We start from the raw sequence: 22,377 nt of genomic DNA on the forward strand, positions 1-22,377 counted from the left end.
ACTCTAGGTAGTTATTCATCCTTTTGACGGCACGCACGATTTAAGTAAAACTTTTTATGTAGTAATAGGATTTCTGGTTCAACAATGGTACTATCGTCGATCGATCATAGCCCGACCCCCACCCTTTACTATTGATTGAATCATGTATTACCATGCTTGTATGAACAAGCTAGATAGAGGGGGCTACGTACGTGTAAAGTAGTGGCCTCCGGCTCCGGTTGTCTTGCTCACCCTGTAGACTGAACATTCGTCGTCGTACTGTTGCGTAATGTGCGCTTACATGTGCATGCTGTTGACTAGTGCTGATAATAACACCTCAACGACATTCTCATGGTTAGTTGACCGCCAGTCGCGCCCGCTAATTAAGCTTCTACCGTACGGCCAACACATCTCACGACCGATATATTCCTGCCTCTGCCTCTGCCGAGGCTACGCGTGTCACCGCCACTCTGTTCCTATGCAACATAGAGCGCGCGGTGTTTACTTGCAGTCCCTACGTCCTCCAGCCCCGTTGAAAGTTTGGCATGCCATCGTTTAACTTGTACGTGTGTGCCGGCAACTGCCCGTAGTTGCACCAAACGACGGTTGACTAATTTCAGGAATCTAGCTAGGACGAAATTACTCCTAAAAACATAGGTAGTACATACATGAAACTTATCGTGCCACCTTGTCAGCATATTCCCACATGCATGGCTGGGGGAATCAGCTGGCAGAGGCAAAAAATTAGAGCTATGTGTGCATGGACGCGGAAGAGCATTATAAATAGGGCATCATCTATGCACAACACTTCATCAGCTCAGCTCTCAGCTCCAAAGAAGCCTACCTAGCTAACTAGCTCTCTTGAGACATAAGAGCTTAACTTTGTTGTGACTTGTGAGCTCCCCATGGCTTCGTCCACTGTCTGGCAGTGCCTTGTTGCTCTCTCCTTCTTGTCCTCCGCCGCCTACGGCTACGGCTACGGGCAGGGCAATGGCTATGGCAACGGGCAGCTGGATCCCATGTTCTATGAAAAGAGCTGTCCCGCTCTGGGGTTCATCGTGCGCGTGAGCATGATCAAGGCCGTCCTCACGGAGCGCCGCATGGGCGCCTCCCTCCTCCGCCTCTTCTTCCATGACTGCTTTGTTCAGGTCAAATATATATACTCGTCAATCATCCAGAGCTGCTTTCAATTCCTCACGTACGACGGTACGAGGTCTAAGCTGAGACCGCGGCATGCATATATTTTTCTCAGGGCTGTGACGGATCCATTCTCCTGGACGACGTGCCGGCGAGTAACTTCACCGGCGAGAAGACCGCCTTCCCCAACGTCAACTCCGTCCGCGGCTTCGAGGTCATCGACGATATCAAGAGGAACGTGGAGTACGTCTGTCCGGGCGTCGTGTCCTGCGCCGACATCCTCGCCTTGGCCGCACGGGAGGGCACAGTCCTGGTACGTACTTTTTTTTTGAGGGAAAGTCCTGGTACGTACTACTACGTTGCACGACGCACACCTTCTGCATGCATGCATGTGTATAGTAGAGTAATGTACTCCCTCCGTTTCTAAATATAAGCCACTGACCACGCTCTGCAATCTGCATGCGTGCACAGCTCGGCGGGCCAAGCTGGGCGGTGCCGCTGGGCCGGCGGGACTCGACGACGGCGAGCCTGGACGGCGCGAACAGCGACCTCCCCGGGCCGACGCTAAACCTCACCGAGCTCATCCAGTCGTTCGCCAACAAGAGCCTGAGCCCGCGCGACCTCACGGCGCTCTCCGGCGCGCACACCATCGGCTTCTCGCAGTGCGTCTTCTTCCGGGACCACATCTACAACGACACCAACATCGACCCCGCGTTCACCGCGGAGCTACAGCGGAACTGCCCGGCCCCGGCGGGCTCCGGCGACACCAACCTGACGCCGCTCGACGCGCAGACGCGGTTCGTCTTCGACAACGCCTACTACCCCAACCTCGTCGCGCGGCGGGGCCTGCTGCACTCCGACCAGGAGCTCTTCAATGGCGCCGCCCAGGACGATTTGGTGCGGCAGTACAGCTCGAACAGCGCGCTCTTCTTCGCCGACTTCGTGGTCGCGATGATCAAGATGGGGAACATCAGCCCGCTCACCGGAAGCGCCGGCGAGATCAGGCGCAACTGCAGGGTCGTCAACAGCAGCTGATCCCTCCCAGAATTTCAGGTTGCAGAACAAACTACATACGGGAAAGCAAGGAATGTGTCTTAAAACGTTTGTGTAACTAATTTTTATTTTCGTTTAAATATCACCTCTGTAATAAGTTCACTGTACACCGAGAATTTTCTGTTATCAACCACTTGTTGTTACGTTTTGGCAGAATTGAGTTCAGTTTATTTGATTAAGTTTCAAATTTGGTTCTGATAGAATTTGAACTTGATTCTGAAATATTCCAACAACTTTTATGTTTGTATGCTATATGAAAATGTAAGTTATTCATTCTACAAAATTTCGTTGTCTAAATCTGAACCTCATTGTCACACATCAAAATTAGCTCAAATTAAAATAGCTCGGAATCGGACATGGAGTATCTAATCTTGAGCACAAATGCACCCGCATGAACAGTAAGTTCCGAAAAATAGTAAAGAAATTTAAAATATATTATTTTTTTGTATGAACATCAATGAAAGTTCTAACATCCTGCAAAATTTCACTTTGAAAAGACATCCTTGGAGGCCTGTACAAAGAAACAAAATTTGGGACTAAAAAAGGATTGGAGTGCACTTTTTTGTTTTTCTTGCACGCACCTCGGGATGTCTTTCCGGAGCGAGATATTGCAGGATGTTGGAAAACTTGTTGATGTTCATTCACAAAAAAAAAACAGATTTTTAAACTGTTTTAACTATTTTTTTGAATTTACTGTTCATACATGTGCATTTGTGCTCAAGATTGAAGTAACACTTTTGCTTCGTGCAAAAAAAAAAAGTAACACTTTCGCTTGGAATAATTATTATTTTTTGAATACACCGTGAAAGGGCGTATCATTTCTCATATCACGATAGCCAAGCGGCTAGTAGAACGCCCTTCGGCATACAACACTAATCAGAGATTATCCACCACTCACACCACGACAACATGACAAGGAAATGACTTTCCCAAGTAGAGTAGCATGGCCGCGTCTCAACCAATGTTGGACACTCCTGTACCACGAGCATGTCTTTGGGGTCAACATACCGCCCCCACCCGTAAGAGCATCTACAGCGGGGTGTCTCAAATCCCTTTCATATGCCCGGGCGGGCCGTCCGGTCATTGTCCGGTCACGATTTCTTGATCCAGACAACCCCCTTAAACGGCCCTCAAACGCCCGGACTGACCGGCACCCCTCAAATCCATCTCAAATATGAGGCGGATATGGGACACCCGGACGTATCTAGGCACGTCCGCCACGTCGGACCCGACAGCCCGACTCCACCCCAAATTGCATCAAATCCACCCCGAAGACCAGTCGGATCCATTTGCTATCTCCTCTCTTCTTCCTCCTCAGCGTCCTCTGTCCCGCACTCCTCCGCCGTGCCCGATCCACAGGAAGTGGCTAGGAAGGATGTGGAGATGACATTTGGTGTGCTTCAGACTCATTGGGGAATTGTGCGGAGCGCTGCAATGATGTGGAAATTAGAAACTTTGTGGCAGCTGATGACATGTTGTGGTATTCTGCACAATATGATTGTTGAGGATGAGGGTGATGGTGTAGCCCAAACCCATGATTTCGAAGCACTTGAAGAACAAGTTGGAATTCCAAAAGATGAAGATGCGGCATAGCTGATGAACATTCTGCAGATGCATCAGAATCTTCAAGATTAGCAGGTGCACATGCAACTACTCAATGATCTTGTGGAGCACATGTGAACCCACAATGGCAACCAAAGTGCCAACGCTGAGTTTGACACTTAAAATATATTTTATGTAAACACTATCTATGCTTCGTACCAACATTTTCTATTTACGTGCGACATTGGCTTGTATGATTGACGTGCACGTATTTACATGGATTTGGGAGTCCAGATTTGAGATATGTGAATACCGGGACAGAAATATGAGTGCCCGTCCGACGGGCATGCCCGGACGCGTCTGCAGATAAGGGGTCAAATTTGCCAAGTAGATGCTCTAAGTGCCTAAGTGCCTAGAAGATTCGGAGGATTGATGGCAGGATCCAACCAATCCCAAGGGAGGCGACGTGTGGGAAGTACCGGCAACGGCGTACTTTGCGCTCCTGGAGACTCACGCCTAATAAGCAACAAATAACCGCTGAGCGACGCGCTACCACCACTGGCCTCCTCCGAGGCGCTCCACCACAATGCCATGTGCCCAACGAAGACAGGGAAGTAGTCTTTCTTCCAAAACGATGCTAAGGAATGACTTGGAGGACGCCACCATCACCAATCCGGCTAGCCGAATCTTGATTTTCACGAGGAGCCAACACCCTAAGGGTTCAATATCCTTGGGCTTGTGCCCGAGAAGCCAAGGGGAGTCCCAAAAAGGATCAAGGAGAAAGAATTGAAAGGTGAGGGAGGCTCTCAAAAGCGATGCATGGATATTCAAAATCAACTTCAACACCGTCGTCTCTGCTGATCACATCCGGGAATTTTTCACTCTATGGATGCTTGTGAATGACGTCCACCTTGATGAGCAGCTTGACGATGAAATTGTTTGGAAGCACTCGAACGATGAGATCTACACGGTGGCCACCGCGTACAAGGCCCAGTTCCTTGGATTAACTCTCTCCCCTATGGATCGCATGGTTTGGAAAGTTTGGGCTCCTCGAAGGCAATTTTTTTCCGCTTGGTTGGCCCTCCAAGATAGGATCTGGAATGCCGATCGTTTGGAGAGACGGGGTTGGGCAAATTGTGGCCTCTGCCCTCTTTGCAAAAGGGAACAAGAAACTGGTGCGCATCTCTTTTTCAAGTGCCGCCGCACGCTTAAGCTATGGAGGTTAATCATCGCCAGGCTTGGCCTTACTCACATGGACACCTCTGACTGGCACCTTGCCAACTCTGTCCACGAATGGTGGGACAAGCGAACTAGCAACCATGTCCCCAACCAAAGCGCCTCGGCCTCCCTCACCATGCTTGTCTCTTGGACCATTTGGAATGAGCGCAATGCCCAGGTGTTCCGGCACAAGTGCACGCCGCCGCCTATCCTTCTTAACATCATCATGGACGAGGCAAAGCTTTGGGTTACTGCGGGTGCTAAAAGACTAGGGGCTATTATCTTGCATGAGTAATCGTCATACCGTGTATGTGGGTGTTATTGTAAAACTCTAAACTCTGTTCCTCTCTTATTTAATTGACGAGGCAAATTTTTTACCTCCATTTCGAAAAGAAAAATAACCTAAGGGTGGGAAAGACCATTTGATGGATGGCTTTCAAATAGTACTCCAGTATACCATTTGGTGGATGGCTTTCAAATACTATATATTTAGAGATGAGGGTAACTGTATCATGCAAATACCCTAAGGGTGGGAAAGACCATTTGGTGGATGGCTTTCAAATACTATATATTTAGAGATGAAGGTACTGATAACGAGTACTCCAGTATATCTCACACTGAAGAATTTGAAAGATTTTCTACATGATGCTTTTCACTCCTTCACATCATGTCTAAGTTCTTATGTATGTTTGATCGCATGTTTGTCACCTGTGCTACCTGTACGCTTGCTTAGTTTTGCCTTGATGACTTTGTCTTCATTCTGAACGGCATACATAGTGCAGCTTTTCTTCTCGCTGTGTATTTCATCACTCTGATATTCATCAAAACCTCACTTTTTTATGAATTTGTAAAAATCTACCATTCACCTCCCGTCTGGTCGATAACTTGCACTTTCAGAGATCCTGCCCGGGAGAAGGGCGATAAGGTTTTCGGAAGTATCTCGGCGCGACTGCTCCCAATCCGTCCCCGTCTCCATCCTCCTTTGCTTCGACTACTTCCTATGCATTGACTCCAGGAAGAACGACGACAAAGCCGCCAAAGAAGAAGGCCACAAACAATGTCGAGTCTGCTGTTGCCGTCGCTGCATTGGTCTGGCCAGCCCAAGGGTATGTTTTGTTCATCCCCAACTTGCTCATTCATGTGCTAGCCGTATATACTGTGTTCATAGAAGTTTCGGTTCTATGTACTGTGCATGCTCACAAGCTTAGATATCGGTATGAGTTGCGTACTGTGATTGCCATATTTATTATCTACTCGTGGATTAGATTAATCGAAAATGTGCTAATATATCCAACACACACATCATTTTCATGTTGTATGGCATGTGAAAAGAATTCTATATATCAAATATATTTTATCATTTCTACACGTTAAGCATTTACGTATGTGTGTGTATACAAAGCAAGAGATATATGAATTAGAGAACCGAGGATTGTCGCTCAGCAGGTTAGGTCATTTGTGGTGGAGCCAACGCACCAGGGTTCAAGTCCTAGACTTCATTCATTGGGTGTGTATGTGAGCATCTATGTTCATATTGTGTTAAAAAATCATGAATCAAAAAAATCATAGTGCTATGACCGAGCGTGGGAATGCAATGGTGAAGTTCACCGCACGTCGGAGCATGCGCGGGCTGGTGGTGTCGCCGTGGGCAACATGGCGTGAGACCAAGGTCCTCTCCGACTTTGATGTTCTGCGTGTCTTACGATCAACGGCTATGGTTTATTTTCCTCCCTGGTGAACTCCCGCCGCCGAGTCCCTATCGATCTCGAGTTCTATTTGAGGCCAACAGGGGTTTTCCCCTGCCTTGGTTCTCTCTTGTCGACAATCAAGACTGATGTCGCCTGCATGAGATGCACGCTTAGCTACCGAAAATGGCACAAAACGCCGTTTGACAAAGTCCGTCAGTCGTTGACTTGTGTGCGCCTCCAACTACCTTCTCTCTCTTCCACCAAACTTCATGTTTCCTTGTATGTGATGATTTCGTTTCATGTTTAGATCATTTGGTGCGGAAACACATTAAAAAAAGGATATCGAGATCTCTCACATTCATTAGTCATTATTGACAATATCGAAGAGATTTTCTAGGAAATCTCAGGATTACCCGATTTAACCAACGGTGTGATGAGCGCAAAAATATCCCTCATCACGTTGTTTGGTTAGTTGCTAAACCACGTGGATTGCCATGGATTTGGCCCAATCCATGTGGGTCATCCAAGCCGGGGACAATTCCATGTGGTTCACAATTTCACTGTTTAGTTTGGGCAAAGGCGGGTGAAATCCCGGCCCAAACCACGTCGATCCGCTCAATTCGACGTTGTCCAGAAGAACCAAGTCCCCGTCATGGAATGAGTCCATCAGAGGCAAGCGCAATAACCTACGAAGAAATAGGAAGTGTGGCGAGGTGGTGCCTCTGGCGACGACGACAATGAGCGGCGACACGGGCCACCGACAACGACGACGGCTTCCTTCCGTACAAGGGGTCTTCCCGCAAAACATGCGAGGCCACACGGCAGCACCGCGGTGCTAGAGCATATGAGGGGTCATATTAGGGACCATATTAGGGACCGCAAATGTTACATATTTTTGTGTATAGTGACCGTATTTAGAGGTTTTCAGGTACAGGAGCACATGTGTAGTGTGCCAACAAGTTGAGGGACGAATCATGTGATTTTCTCTATATGGGTCGAGCTATTAACGAATGTTGGCGGGCTCGATCGAATAAACTTGTGAGCATCTGTGCGTCATACATAGATTGTCAGTGTGCACGGTACTTTCTGTCTTGATTTATTAGTCCCCTTATATATTTAGGGTCATATTTTAACCATGATTTTAACTCATAAAATATAAGTTATGCATAGCCGAAATAATATTATCAAAAACTACATTCAAATTTGAACCAAATGATATAAATTTTGGTGATATGCATTAATATTTTGCTAGTTAAATCTAGGTAAAAAATTGACACAAATACGAAGGGGACCAATAAACAAGGACAAGGATATTACTATTAGAACATGGAGTAGTATGTAAAAAAAAGTGACTTACCCAAAAAAAATCAGGCAACTATACATATCAAAAGTCACTTGCACTTGAGGTTCAAAAAAAAAGTCACTTAATGAGTCGTCTGCAACTGTTGTGGACAAATGTGCAATTATAACTTAAATGTGCAATTTTAGAGTTATAAATAGATTAAATCGATCGAAATCACTACAAAAACTAGCTACAACAAAAGTTTCAGTCGACTCTTAATTAGAAGCAAAATTGCAGTAATTTTGTCTTACTAATTTGAGAAATGACTATCCCGGCCGGGTTGATGACCAGTTGGTTTTTCTAATTAATCAAATAACTTGATACCTTTGATCCATTTAATCCCTTTGCCTACATCCTCACACTCCTTGACGTGGCGAGACAGCTCCTCCTTGTTCACCGCCTTCCCCCGGCACTCCACATCGGGCATCATGTGGAAGCACGGCTCCATGGACACGGCGCGCACGCACGGCGGCTCGGGCACCTTGCCGTCTTCCGGGACCATCAGCATCGTGGGCCGCAGCCCCGCGAGGCTGCTGCTCATGTAGCCGAACGTGGACGCCCCCGTGGTGAGCAGCACGTCGGAGAAGCTGAGCAGGTAGATCTCGGCCAGCGCCTTCTGGTTGTGCGGCCGCTGCCCCATTATCTGCCGCTCCTCGTGGCTCGGCTGGAACACCCCCACCATGCCGCCGCCCTTGGCCGCGTGCTCGTAGTACGTCGACTTGATCCTGTCGTAGTAGTCTGCTTGCAGCGACGCGATCAAGATGGCCTTGGATTTGGAGCCGCCGTGGACGTGGCTACTGCTCGCCGCGGCGTCGCCATCGACGACGTCCGGCAGTATGTGCTCCTGTCGGGAGCACGCCATGATTTGGCCGTACATGTCGTCCACAGGGATGGTTGCCCAGGAGAACATCCTGATCTGCACGCCGATCCTCTCCTCCGCCTGGGCCATGTACGTGTGGTAGTACCTGGTGATCATGCCCCAGACGGAGTTGGACGGGTGGAACAGGTACCGGCCGAGAAGGTGCGCCACGCTCTCCTTGGCCGGGAACAGCTTCCGGAGCTCAGCTTCAAACTCGGCCATGTCGTACAGCGCCGGCACGAAGTAGAAGTCGTTCTGCACCAGCAGCCAGTTCACCTTGGCCAGCACGAGCTGGTCGTCGTTGCAGTAGAAGAGCCGGTCCGAGCGCCGGAGGTCGTGCGCCAGGTGCAGGTACACGTACGGCGGCACCGATTGCGCCGTCGCCTTGGCCGGGTCGTCGGCGATCTTCTTGCCGTCGAGGAGGTTCCCGTACGACTGGTTGGAGCCTACCCCGAGCCAGGACATGTCGGCGACGGGGAAGTCCGGCGGGAGCACCCAGGTCGCGTTCGCACCGGGGAACGGCTCGCAGAAGAGGCCGGTGAAGTCGTCCGTGGAGTGGACGAGGAGGACGCGGTCGGTGAGGAGCGCGTAGAGGAACGTGCTGAGCAGCGACAGCATCCGGTTGCCGAGGCCATTGTAGGGGATCCACACGACGTAGTTGCACTCCGCGTCCTCCTTGCTGCTGCTGCCGCCGGACCGGAGGTGATCGACGGACTTGGCGTACGGCCGCGTGCCGGGGGCGCACCTGCTGTGCCGCGCCTCGTAGTCGCGCAGCTTCCGCAGGAGGTGCGGCGAGGGCGCGTACGGGGAGTGCTTGTAGTAATGCGGGGACTGGTAGCGGCTCAGGCACGCGCGCCGGTCGGAGCCCGGCGAGAGCAGGCCGCCAAAGAGCTCGTCCGCACCGGCCGCGCTCTGACGAGAGACGTTCAGTAATCCTGAGAAATTACCAAACACGAGAACTTGTAACACATGTTTAGCAGTTTGATGTGACGATAGATAGACGATCATGAGATGATTAGATTTTGTTCATGTGCCCAACCCCAAATTCGATCAAGCATGAGCAAGCTTGTGTTGTGGGGATCGGCAAAGCTGGACGACTTTGCACCTAATCGTGAGTATATCTATGCAAAATCGATCACGAGAGAGAGAGCTTGCTTGTACCTCCGCCCATGACGGGCAGCTTGGCGGCGTTCTGCCACACGGCCAGCGCGCCCGCCCGGCCGCCGAAGAGGAGAGCCATGAACGGCAGCGTGAACAGGCACACGATGAGCAGCACGCCCGCCCTGCCCATGCCGTCCTTCCTCCTCGCCGCGCCGGCGCCCCTCGCCGGCCACGCCGCATCCGCCACCGGATGATCTCCCGCCTTCTTGCTGCCGCTCATGTCCTTGATCATCTCCCTAGCACAACCAGATAGGGAGTATACGTCACCCGATCGAGCCACGAAAGCCCCACGGTTTTAGCAAGATCCGTAAGCTTGCCATGGATGGATCGATTAACGTCTCCGTAGAGTTGCGTCGCGTGATCCGCGGCGATTCGCTTTGGCGTGCAGGTGGGGTTGACCCGCGGTAACCGAGCCAGCATGTCGTGGGAGCATCGTGGCTGGAGGCTTGGAACCAGCATACGACGGGCGCACGTGTTTTTGGGAGTACCGGCCACGATATGATGGCCACTCTTCGGACACTAGCCCATTTTATTTACTCTCATCTCAATACTAGCTTTTCTTAAGTCCAACTTTGCAAACTTTGGCCCAAGGTTATAGAAAAATGTATTAATAACATTTACAATATCAAATTAATACCATTTGAGTCATCGTTGAATATATTTTCACATTACATATATTAGCTAAATACCCGTGCATTGCTATGGGATGAAACATTATTTGAAGAGTGGTGTCATGTGACAGATTGTTCTTGGCTGCGGTGACGTTGATTGTGTTGTGACATGTTGGTGGCTAATTATATTGGATGCATGCGAAGCGATAGATTATGGACTGTTTTAAAAAGAATCTCTACTATTAAGGAAAATACGATCTTTTAAATCTCTACCACAAATAATACTAGTAAATGACTACGTACAATGCATGTTAATATTAGGCAGTATATTATTTACACGCATATATTAGGTAGATATTATTTGTGTGTTAATTATATGATTACGCTGGCACTAATATTTGATATGGTATTAATTCACACTAAATATGTTGAGCACTCACCATTGAGGAACCGGAGTTGTTGGATTGATCAGGTTTGATGGCCTAGATTAGTCCGATCTGCCCTTTTGAGTCTTTTTATACGTGTATAGATGGAAGCCTAGTTAATTGTTTGACAAATTAGGCTGGCCGTAATGTTAGTCTCATAACTAGTATCATGCATGTCAACTAGACAATTTTGATGAGGTGTCCTAGAAATAAATGAAGAAAGAGAGGGTTGAGTATCATATCATAATACCATATCATAATAAATGTTATGTTCCTATGTGTCATGCATGACAATAAATAAAGTACTACATGATACTATGCATTACAGAGGTAGTATCATGCACTAGTATCATATGCATGATACTAGTATATGATACTCCCCATTACAACCAGCCTTAGTTAATTGCATTAATTGCTTGGTTTTTCAATTGATTTGGCGTGAAAAAAATCACTACATTCTCTTGCTAATTAATTGCATTAATGACTTGATTTTTAAATTGGTTTGGTGCTCGTTTTCAAATTTATTTTATTTTTCCATTAATGAATGTGTGCCGAATGACGATATACCAACTCCCCTTTTACGATGACTAGAGATACGCTGCAACGTATTTATATTTTTTTATCATTCTATACTATTATAGTATCAATATTGGATGTTTTCATATGCAATTATATTTAATTATATATCATTTTGGGGATTAACCTTTTAACCTAGTGCCCAGTGTCAGTTGCAGTTTTTTTTGCTTGGTTTTGGCTTTTTAGGAAATCAGTACCAAACGGAGTCCAAACGCTACGAAACTTTTTGATGGTTTTTTGGACCAGAATGGACCCTAAAAGTTTCGGGAGAAGGCCAGAAGAGTCACGAGGGAGCAACAAGCCTGCCAGGCGCGCCCCCGTTGTTGTGGGCCCCTCGTGGTACCTCTTGACCTAATTCCAGCTCTATAAATTCTCAAATATTCCCAATACATTAGAAAGCCACCGGAACACTTTTTCTGCCGCCGCAAACCTGTGCTCTTCTACAATCCCATCTGGAGGCCTTCTCCGGTACTCTGCCAGAGGGGGAATTGATCATGGAGGGCTTCTACATCAACCTTGTCGCCCTTCCGATGATGCGTGAGTAGGTTTGAGTAGCTCACCACAAACCTACGGGTACATAGCTAGTAGCCAGATGGCTTCTTCTCTCTCTTTGATCTTCAATACAATGTTCTCCTCGATGTTCTTGGAGATCTATTTGATGTAATTTTCTTTTGAGGTGTATTTGTTAGGATCCGATGAATTGTGGGTTTATGATCAAATTATTCATCAGAAATATTTGAGTTTTTTCTGAATTCTTTTATGCATGATTGTTATAACTTTGTATTTCTCTCCGGTCTATCTGTTTGGTTTTGCCAACTAGATTGATTTATCTTGCAATGAAAGAGGTGCTTTGTGATGGGTTCGATCTTGCGGTGTTCAATCCTAGTGACAGAAAGGGACATGACACACATTTTATCGTTGCCATTAAGGATAAAAAGATGGGTTTATTCATATTGATTGGGTTTACTTGGTCTACATCATGTTATCTTGCTTAGGCGTTACTCTATTTTTATTGACTTAGTACCCTAGATGCACACTGGATAGTGGTCGATGGATGGAGTAATACTAGTAGATGCAGGCAGAAGTCGGTCTATTTGTCTCGGACGTAATGCCTATATACATAATCATTGCCTTGAATATCGCCATAACTATGCGCTTTTCTATCAATTGCCCAACAATAATTTGTTTACCCACCGTATGCTTTTGTTCAAGAGAGAAGCCTCTAGTGAAAACTATGGCCCTCGGGTCTATTTTTATCATACATAAAATCCAAAAATACCTTGCTGCAATTTATTTACCATTATTTTATTTTGTGTTTTATTATATCTATCTATCACTACGAGATTCGGTCCTTGCAAGTAACTGCCGAGGGGATTGACAACCCCTTGTTTGCGTTGGATGTAAGTATTTTCTTTTGTGTGTGTATGTGCTGCTAACGAGGTTCTGTGTGGTTCTCCTACTGGATTGATAACATTGATATTAAATGAGAAATACTTATCTCTATTGTACTGATTCATCCTCTCCTCTTCGAGGAAATCTCAACGCAGCTCACAAGTAACAATTAGTAGAACGGCCATGCATTGCTATAGGCTATAACACATATATAAATGAATCAAACAAATGATTAAGATCATTTCCAAGGTCAAAGCTCATTTCTCGCTCATACGTTCGGCCGTGTTCGGACATCAAACGATGCCCAGTAGGCTCCCCAAAATTCAACCGTTTGAGCAGTCTGGACTCCCCCAAATTCAGACCACATATGGGGTAGTGTCCGGACTATGCAATATGTTATCTCGAAGGCGCGAGTTCAACATAGAAACCCAACCCCATGACGCATCCTTCCTGAATATTCTTATCATGTGTTTTACGTATTTATTAATTATATAAGTCAAAAAATCTTGGTATAACTATTATTGAAGTAAGAATATTATTTTGTTAATGGTAAAAATTTATATTATATTTTGAGTCTTTTAATATTTTACCTTTTTATGTTTGCAAATGGTGAACACTTTTATTTTATATGTTTTGAGTCTTTTATTGGTTTTTGAGTCCTTTTATTATTATTTTCCGTCTTTTAGTTATTAAGTAAATAATAGTAGTTATTTTGAATATTATATTTTTTGAGTCCTTTAGTTATTAAGAATATTTATTTACAATATTTATTATTTTGAGTCTTTTTATTGCTTTTTGAGTCTTTTTATTGTTTTTAGGTGGTGGCATTGCTTTATTTTCTCTTCTGGCCCATTGGTCTATTGGGTTCACATTTAATTTGATGGTCAGAGGCAAATTGAAACAATGTGTCTGACGCAGGTCAAAACCAAGGGGGTCACACCCCCTCGCCCCACCTCTCTCTCTCTCTGCCTGGTAGCTCGACGCCTCTGTCGATCCCCTTCTGCCAACGGTCGTCACTGGCCAATTCTGGCCATTTTCGGCGATATCCGGTGTTGAGATACACATCTACACCTCCCCCCTCTCGCTGTCATATGTCGTAGACCAAGTCGATTAATTTTTTCCACGCCCTGAGGTCAACCCGTTTGATTCCCAATGCTAGGGTTTGGGCAATAGCTACGAAAATGATGACAGGCGAAGGCGACGGAGACGCAAGCAGACGACGATGCACCTCGGCTCCAATCCTTGGTGAGCATCTCTCTCAGATTTTCCAATCAACGCCATGGTCATTTAGGAGCCACGGCCATTTATGATTAATTAGGTTCAAATAGCTTAATTAGTTGCAATCCTTTGGTGATTAAATATAAAATATATGCAAAAAATCATGCTATTATATTATTATTCTTTGCATACTACAAAAGCTGCAATTTCAGTACAAAGTTCTGTGCGAGTTTTTCTTCTTCTTCTTCTTCTTCTTCTTCTTCTTCTTCTTAAAGCGTAATATCAATGCCCTAAATAATTTCTCCTTATAAAACTTCATTAATTTGATTTTTGTCCTAGCAATTATTTCATTTATTTCTTGTTTATGGCTAATATCATTGTCACTAGTTCGTTTCTTCTTAGTAAACTTATCTTAACGAAATTTCACTACTATATGCTTATTCTTGCATATTTCAAAAAAGTGCAATTTTTGTGTATGTTGTGTGCAAAAAATTTGACCGTTTGTGTTTCATTTTATTTTTTCTTAATGGGTAATACCAATGCCACTAATTCATTCTTCCATAGAAAACCTCATTATTTTGAAAAACAAACTTTCGTATTTATTTCATTTTTTCTTTTTAAATGGTAGTACTGAAGGAAATATGCCCTAGAGGCAATAATAAAGTTGTTATTTATATTTTCTTATATCATGATAAATGTTTATTATTCATGCTAGAATTGTATTAACCGGAAGCTTAGTACATGTGTGAATACATAGACAAACAGAGTGTCACTAGTATGCCTCTACTTGACTAGCTCGTTAATCAAAGATCGTTAAGTTTCCTAGCCATAGACATGAGTTGTCATTTGATGAACGGGATCACATCATTAGAGAATGATGTGATTGACATGACCCATCCGTTAGCTTAGCACTATGATCGTTTAGTTTATTGCTATTGCTTTCTTCATGACTTATACATGTTCCTATGACTATGAGATTATGCAACTCCCGAATACCGGAGGAACACTTAGTGTGCTATCAAACGTCACAACGTAACTGGGTGATTATAAAGTTGCTCTATAGGTGTCTCCGACGGTGTTTGTTGAGTTGGCATAGATCGAGATTAGGATTTGTCGCTCCGATTGTCGGAGAGGTATCTCTGGGCCCTCTCGGTAATGCACAACACTATGAGCCTTGCAAGAAATGTGACTAATGAGTTAGTTACGGGATGATGCATTACGGAACGAGTAAAAAGACTTGCGGGTAACGAGATTGAACTAGGTATGGTAATACCGACGATTGAATCTCGGGCAAGTAACATACCGATGACAAAGGGAACAACGTATGTTGTTTTGCGGTTTGACCGATAAAGATCTTCGTAGAATATGTAGGAGCCAATATGAGCATCCAGGTTCCGCTATTGGTTATTGACCGGAGATGAGTCTCGGTCATGTCTACATAGTTCTCGAACCCGTAGGGTCCGCACGCTTAACGTTCGATGACGATCAGTATTATGAGTTTATGTGTTTTGATGTATCGAAGGTTGTTCGGAGTCCCGGATGAGATCACGGACATGACAAGGAGTCTCAAAATGGTCGAGACATAAAGATTGATATATTGGAAGGTTATATTCGGACACCGGAATGGTTCCGAAGTGTATCGGGTATTTTCCGGACTACCGGGGGGTTATCGGAACCCCCCGGAGGGTTATTGGGCCTTCATGGGCCTAGTGGTGGAAGAGAGGAGGCAGGCCAAGGTGTGGCACGTGCCCCACCTAGCCCAAACCGAATTGGACTAGGGCTAGGGGGGCCGGCCCCCTTTCCTTCTCTTCTCCCTCTCCTTCCCCATTCTCCTGTGGAAGTAGGAAAGGGGGGGCCGAAACCTACTTGGAGTAGGACTCCCCCCCTTGGGCGCACCTCCTCCTGGCCGACCTCCTCCTCCCTCCCTCCTTTATATACGTGGGAGGGGGGCACCCCAAAGGCACACCAAAGTTTCTCTTAGCCGTGTGCGGTGCCCCCCTCCACAGAAACACACCTCGGTCATATCGTCGTAGTGCTTAGGCGAAGCCCTGCGCCGGTAACTTCATCATCACCGTCACCACGCCGTCGTGCTGACGAAACTCTCCCTCGGCCTCAGCTGGATCAAGAGTTCGAGGGACGTCACAGAGCTATATGTGTGCAGATCGCGAAGGTGTTGTGCGTTCGGTACTTGATCGGTTGGATCGCGAAGACGTTCGACTACATCAACCGCGTTACTTAACGCTTCTGCTTTCGGTCTACGAGGGTATGTGGACACACTCTCCCGGGTCGTTGCTATGCTTCTCCTAGATAGATCTTGCATGATCGTAGGCAATTTTTTTGAAATACTACGTTCCTCAACAGTGGCATCCGAGCCAGGTCTATGCGTAGATGTTATATGTGAAGGAAATATGCCCTAGAGGCAATAATAAAGTTATTATTTATTTCCTTATTTCATGATAAATGTTTATTATTCATGCTAGAATTGTATTAATCGGAAACATAATACATGTGTGAATACATAGACAAACAAAGTTTCACTAGTATGCCTCTACTTGACTAGCTCGTTAATCAAAGATGGTTAAGTTTCCTAGCCATTGACATGAGTTGTCATTTGATTAACGGGATCACATCATTAGGAGAATGATGTGATTGACTTGACCCATTCCGTTAGCTTAGCACTCGATCGTTTAGTATGTTGCTATTGCTTTCTTCATGACTTATACATGTTCCTATGACTATGAGATTATGCAACTCCCATTTACCGGAGGAACACTTTATGTGCTACCAAACATCACAACATAACTGGGTGATTATAAAGGTGCTCTACAGGTGTCTCCAAAGGTACTTGTTGGGTTGGCGTATTTCGATATTAGGATTTGTCACTCCGATTGTCGGAGAGGTATCTCTGGGCCCACTTGGTAATGCACATCACTATAAGCCTTGCAAGCATTGCAACAAATGAGTTAGTTGCGGGATGATGTATTACGGAACGAGTAAAGAGACTTGCCGGTAACGAGATTGAACTAGGTATTGAGATACCTACGATCGAATCTCGGGCAAGTAACATACCGATGACAAAGGGAACAACGTATGTTGTTATGCGGTCTGACCGATAAAGATCTTCGTAGAATATGTAGGAGCCAATATGGGCATCCAGGTCCCGCTATTGGTTATTGACAAGAGAGGTGTCTCGGTCATGTCTACATAGTTCTCGAACCCGTAGGGTCCGCACGCTTAACGTTCGTTGACGATATAGTACTATGAGTTATGTATATTGGTGACCGAATGTTGTTCGGAGTTTTGGATGAGATCACGGATATGACGAGGAACTCCGGAATGGTCCGGAAGTAAAGATTGATATGTGGATAGTAGTGTTTGATCTCCGGAAAGGTTCCGGAATCCATCGGAAGGGGTTCCGGATGTTTCCCGAAATGTTTGGGCACGAGAACACTTTATCTGGGCCAAAGGGGAAAGCCCACGAGGTTTTTGGAAAGCGCAAAAGGAAGTTTTGCGGAGTCCAGGGGCCAGACGCCAGGGTCCCTATCGTCTGGGTCCAGACGCCGGGAACCCTGGCGTCTGGCCCTGGAGTCCGAGAAGGACTCTTGCCTTTCGGGTGAAACCGACTTTGTGGAGGCTTTTACTCCAAGTTTCGACCCCAAGGCTCAACATATAAATAGAGGGGTAAGGCTAGGACCCAAGACAGATCAAGAAACACCAAGCCGTGTGCCGGCAACCCCGTCTCCTCTAGTTTATCCTCCATCATAGTTTTTGTAGTGCTTAGGCGAAGCCCTGCGAAGATTGTTCTTCACCAACACCGTCACCACGCCGTCGTGCTGCCGGAACTCATCTACTACTTCGCCCCTCTTGCTGGATCGAGAAAGCGAGGACGTCACCGAGCCGAACGTGTGCATAACTCGGAGGTGCCATGCTTTCAGTACTTGGATCGGTCAGATCGTGAAGACGTACAACTGCATCAACCGCGTTGATATAACGCTTCCGCTTACGGTCTACGAGGGTACGTAGACAACACTCTCCCCTCTCGTTGCTATGCATCACCATGATCTTGCGTGTGCGTAGGAAAATTATGAAATTACTACGTTCCCCAACAGTGGCATCCGAGCCAGGTTTTATGCGTAGATGTTATACGCACGAGTAGAACACAAGTGAGTTGTGGGCGATACAAGTCATACTGCTTACCAGCATGTCACACTTTGGTTCGGCGGTATTGTTGGATGAAGCGGCCCGGACAGACATTACGCGTACGCTTACGCGAGACTGGTTCTACCAACGTGCTTTGCACACAGGTGGTTGGCGGGTGTCAGTTTCTCCAACTTTAGTTGAACCGAGTGTGGTTACGCCCGGTCCTTGAGAAGGTTAAAACATCACTAACTTGACAAACTATCGTTGTGGTTTTTGATGCGTAGGTAAGAACGGTTCTTGCTTAGCCCGTAGCAGCCACGTAAAACTTGCAACAACAAAGTAGAGGACGTCTAACTTGTTTTTGCAGGGCATGTTGTGATGTGATATGGTCAAGGCATGATGCTATATTTTATTGTATGAGATGATCATGTTTTGTAACCGAGTTATCGGCAACTGGCAGGAGCCATATGGTTGTCGCTTTATTGTATGCAATGCAATCGCCCTGTAATTGCTTTACTTTATCACTAAGCGGTAGCGATAGTCGTAGAAACAATAGTTGGCGAGACGACTACGATGCTACGATGGAGATCAAGGTGTTGCGCCGGTGACGATGGTGATCATGACGGTGCTTCGAAGATGGAGATCACAAGCACAAGATGATGATGGCCATATCATATCACTTATATTGATTACATGTGATGTTTATCTTTTATGCATCTTATCTTGCTTTGATTGAAGGTAGCATTATAAGATGATCTCTCACTAAATTTCAAGATAAAAGTGTTCTCCCTGAGTATGCACAGTTGCCAAAGTTCATCGTGCCCCGACACCACGTGATGATCGGGTGTGATAAGCTCTACGTCCATCTACAACGGGTGCAAGCCAGTTTTGCACATGCAAAATACTCAGGTTAAACTTGACGAGCCTAGCATATGCAGATATGGCCTCAGAACACTGAGACCGAAAGGTCGAGCGTGATTCATATAGTAGATATGATCAACATAGAGATGTTCACCATTGAAAACTACTCCATTTCACGTGATGATCGGTTATGGTTTAGTTGATTTGGATCACGTGGTCACTTAGATGATTAGAGGGATGTCTATCTAAGTGGGAGTTCTTAAGTAATATGATTAATTGAACTTTAATTTATCATGAACTTAGTCTGGTAGTATTAGCATATCTATGTTGTAGATCAATAGCTCGCGTTTAGCTCCCCTATTTTATTTTTGATATGTTCCTAGAGAAAAACTATGTTGAAAGATGTTAGTAGAAATGATGCGGATTGGATCCTTGATCTGAGGATTATCCTCATTGCCGCACAGAAGAATGATGTCCTTGATGCACCGCTAGGTGACAGACCTGTTGCAGGAGCAGATGCAGACGTTATGAACGTTTGACAAAAGCTCAGTATGATGACTACTTGATAGTTTAGTGCACCATGCTTTACGGCTTTGAACCGGGACTTCAAAAATGTTTTGAAACGCCACGGAGCATATAAGATGTTCCAAGAGTTGAAATTGGTATTTCATACTCATGCCCGTGTCGGGAGGTATTTGACCTCTGACAATATTTTGCCTACAAGATGGAGGAGAATTGCTCAGCTAGTGAGCATGTGCTCAGAATGTCTGAGTACTACAATCACTTGAATCAAGTGGTAGTTAATCTTCCAGATAAGATAGTGATTAACAGAGTTCTCTAGTCACTATCACCAAGTTACTGGAACTTCGTGATGAACTATAATATGCAAGGGATAACGGAAACGATTCCCAAGCTCTTCGTGATGCTGAAATCGACGAAGGTAGAAATCAAGAAAAACATCAAGTGTTGATGGTTGACAAGACCACTAGTTTCAAGAAAAGGGCAAATGGAAGAAGGGGAACTTCAAGAAGAACGGCAAGCGAGTTGCTTCTCAAGTGAAGAAGCCCAAGTCTGGACCTAAGCCTGAGACTGAGTGCTTCTACTGCAAAGGAACTGGTCACTGGAAGCGGAACTGCCCCAAGTATTTGGCGGATAAGAAGGATGGCAAAGTGAACAAAGGTATATTTGATATACATGTTATTGATGTGTACTTTACTAGTGTTTATAGCAACCCCTAAGTATTTGATACTGTTGGGGAACGTAGCAGAAATTCTAGCATGTGTGTTGGAAGAGACGATGTGTGTTGGAAGTGGTTCCAAGATTGATATGATCATCATCGCAGACTCCCTATACTTTCGGGATTAGTGTTAAACCTAAATAAGTGTTATTTGGTGTTTGCGTTGAGCATGAATATGATTTGATCATGTTTATTGCAATACGGTTATTCATTTAAGTTAGAGAACAATTGTTGTTCTGTTTACATGAATAAAACCTTCTATGGTCATACACACCAACGAAAATGGTTTGTTGGATCTCGATCGTAGTGATACACATATTCATAATATTGAAGCCAAAAGATGCAAAGTTAATAATGATAGTGCAACTTATTTGTGGCACTGCCGTTTAGGTCATATTGGTGTAAAGCGCATGAAGAAACTCCATGCTGATGGGATTTTGGAATCACTTGATGCTTGCGAACCATGACTTATGGGCAAGATGACTAAAACTCCGTTCTTCGGAACAATGGAGCAAGCAACTGTCTTATCGGAAATAATACATACTGATGTATGCGATCCGATGAGTGTTGAGGCTCGCGGCGGGTATCGTTATTTTCTGACCTTCACAGATGATTTGAACAGATATGGGTAAATCTACTTGATGAAACATAAGTCTGAAACATTTGAAAAGTTCAAAGAATTTCAGAGTGAAGTGAAAAATCATCGTGACAAGAAAATAAGGTTTCTACGATCTGATCGTGGAGACAAATATTTGAGTTACGAGTTTGGTCTTCAATTAAAACAATGGGGAATAGTTTCCCAACTCACGCCACCTCGAAAACCACAGCGTAATGGTGTGTCCGAACGTCGTAACCGCACTTTATTGGATATAGTGCGATCTATGATGTACCTTACCGATTTACCACTATCGTTTTGGGGTTATACATTAGAGACAGCTGCATTCACGTTAAATAGGGCACCATCTAAATCCATTGAGACGACGCCTGATGAACTGTGGTTTGGCAAGAAACCAAAGTTGTCGTTTCTTAAAGTTTGGGGTTGCGATGCTTATGTGAAAAAGTTTCGTCCTGATAAGCTCAAACCCAAATCGGAAAAATGTGTCTTCATAGGATACCCAAAGGAGACTGTTGGGTACACCTTCTATCACAAATCCGAAGTAAAGACATTCGTTGCTAAGAATGGATCCTTTCTAGAAAAGGAGTTTCTCTCGAAAGAAGTGAGTGGGAGGAAAGTAGAACTTGATGAGGTAACCGTACCTGCTCCCTTATTGGAAAGTAGTTCATCACAGAAACCAGTTCCTGTGACGTCTATACCAATTAGTGAGGAAGTTAATGATGATGATCATGAAACTTCAGATCAAGTTGTTACTTAACCTCGTAGGTCAACCAGAGTAAGATCCGCACCAGAGTGGTACGGTAATCCTGTTCTAGAGGTTATGTTACTAGACCATGACGAACCTACAAACTATGATGAAGCAATGGTGAGCCCAGATTCCGCAAAGTGGCCTGAGGCCATGAAATCTGAGATGGAATCCATGTATGAGAACAAAGTGTGGACTTTGGTTGACTTGCCCGATGATCGGCAAGCCATTGAGAATAAATGGATCTTCAAGAAGAAGACTGACGCTGATGGTAATGTTACTGTCTATAAAGCTCGACTTGTTGCGAAAGGTTTTCGAAAGTTCAAGGGATTGACTACGATGAGGCCTTATCACCCGTAGCGATGTTTAAGTCTGTCCGAATCATGTTAGCAATTGCCGCATTTTATGATTATGAAATTTGGCAAATGGATGTAAAAACTGCATTCCTGAATGGATTTCTGGAAGAAGAGTTGTATATGATGCAACCGGAAGGTTTTGTCGATCCAAGGGAGCTAACAAACTGTGCAAGCTCCAGCGATCCATTTATGGACTGGTGCAAGCCTCTCGGAGTTGGAAT

The 22,377-nt window shown here is 45.3% G+C and overlaps 2 protein-coding genes across 2 annotated transcripts; one reads left to right on the top strand and one right to left on the bottom strand.

The window, feature by feature from the left end:
• Window positions 1–854: 854 nt before the first annotated feature.
• LOC109739222 (peroxidase P7-like) lies at window positions 855–2,595 on the top strand. The gene is made up of 3 exons (XM_020298311.4): window positions 855–1,127; window positions 1,232–1,429; window positions 1,588–2,595. The coding sequence occupies exons 1-3, from the start codon at window positions 885–887 to the stop codon at window positions 2,149–2,151; spliced, it is 1,005 nt and encodes a 334-aa protein (XP_020153900.1). The 5' UTR covers window positions 855–884; the 3' UTR covers window positions 2,152–2,595.
• Window positions 2,596–8,099: 5,504 nt separating this feature from the next.
• LOC109739214 (probable fucosyltransferase 8) lies at window positions 8,100–10,386 on the bottom strand. Its single transcript, XM_020298300.3, has 2 exons — window positions 9,980–10,386; window positions 8,100–9,753 (listed from the first exon to the last, which is right to left on the bottom strand). Exons 1-2 carry the CDS (start codon window positions 10,209–10,211, stop codon window positions 8,264–8,266), a joined length of 1,722 nt encoding a protein of 573 aa, XP_020153889.3. The 5' UTR covers window positions 10,212–10,386; the 3' UTR covers window positions 8,100–8,263.
• Window positions 10,387–22,377: the final 11,991 nt, after the last annotated feature.

The sequence above is a fragment of the Aegilops tauschii genome, chromosome 7 (assembly GCF_002575655.3).
Source record: "Aegilops tauschii subsp. strangulata cultivar AL8/78 chromosome 7, Aet v6.0, whole genome shotgun sequence".
Lineage (NCBI taxonomy): Eukaryota > Viridiplantae > Streptophyta > Magnoliopsida > Poales > Poaceae > Aegilops > Aegilops tauschii.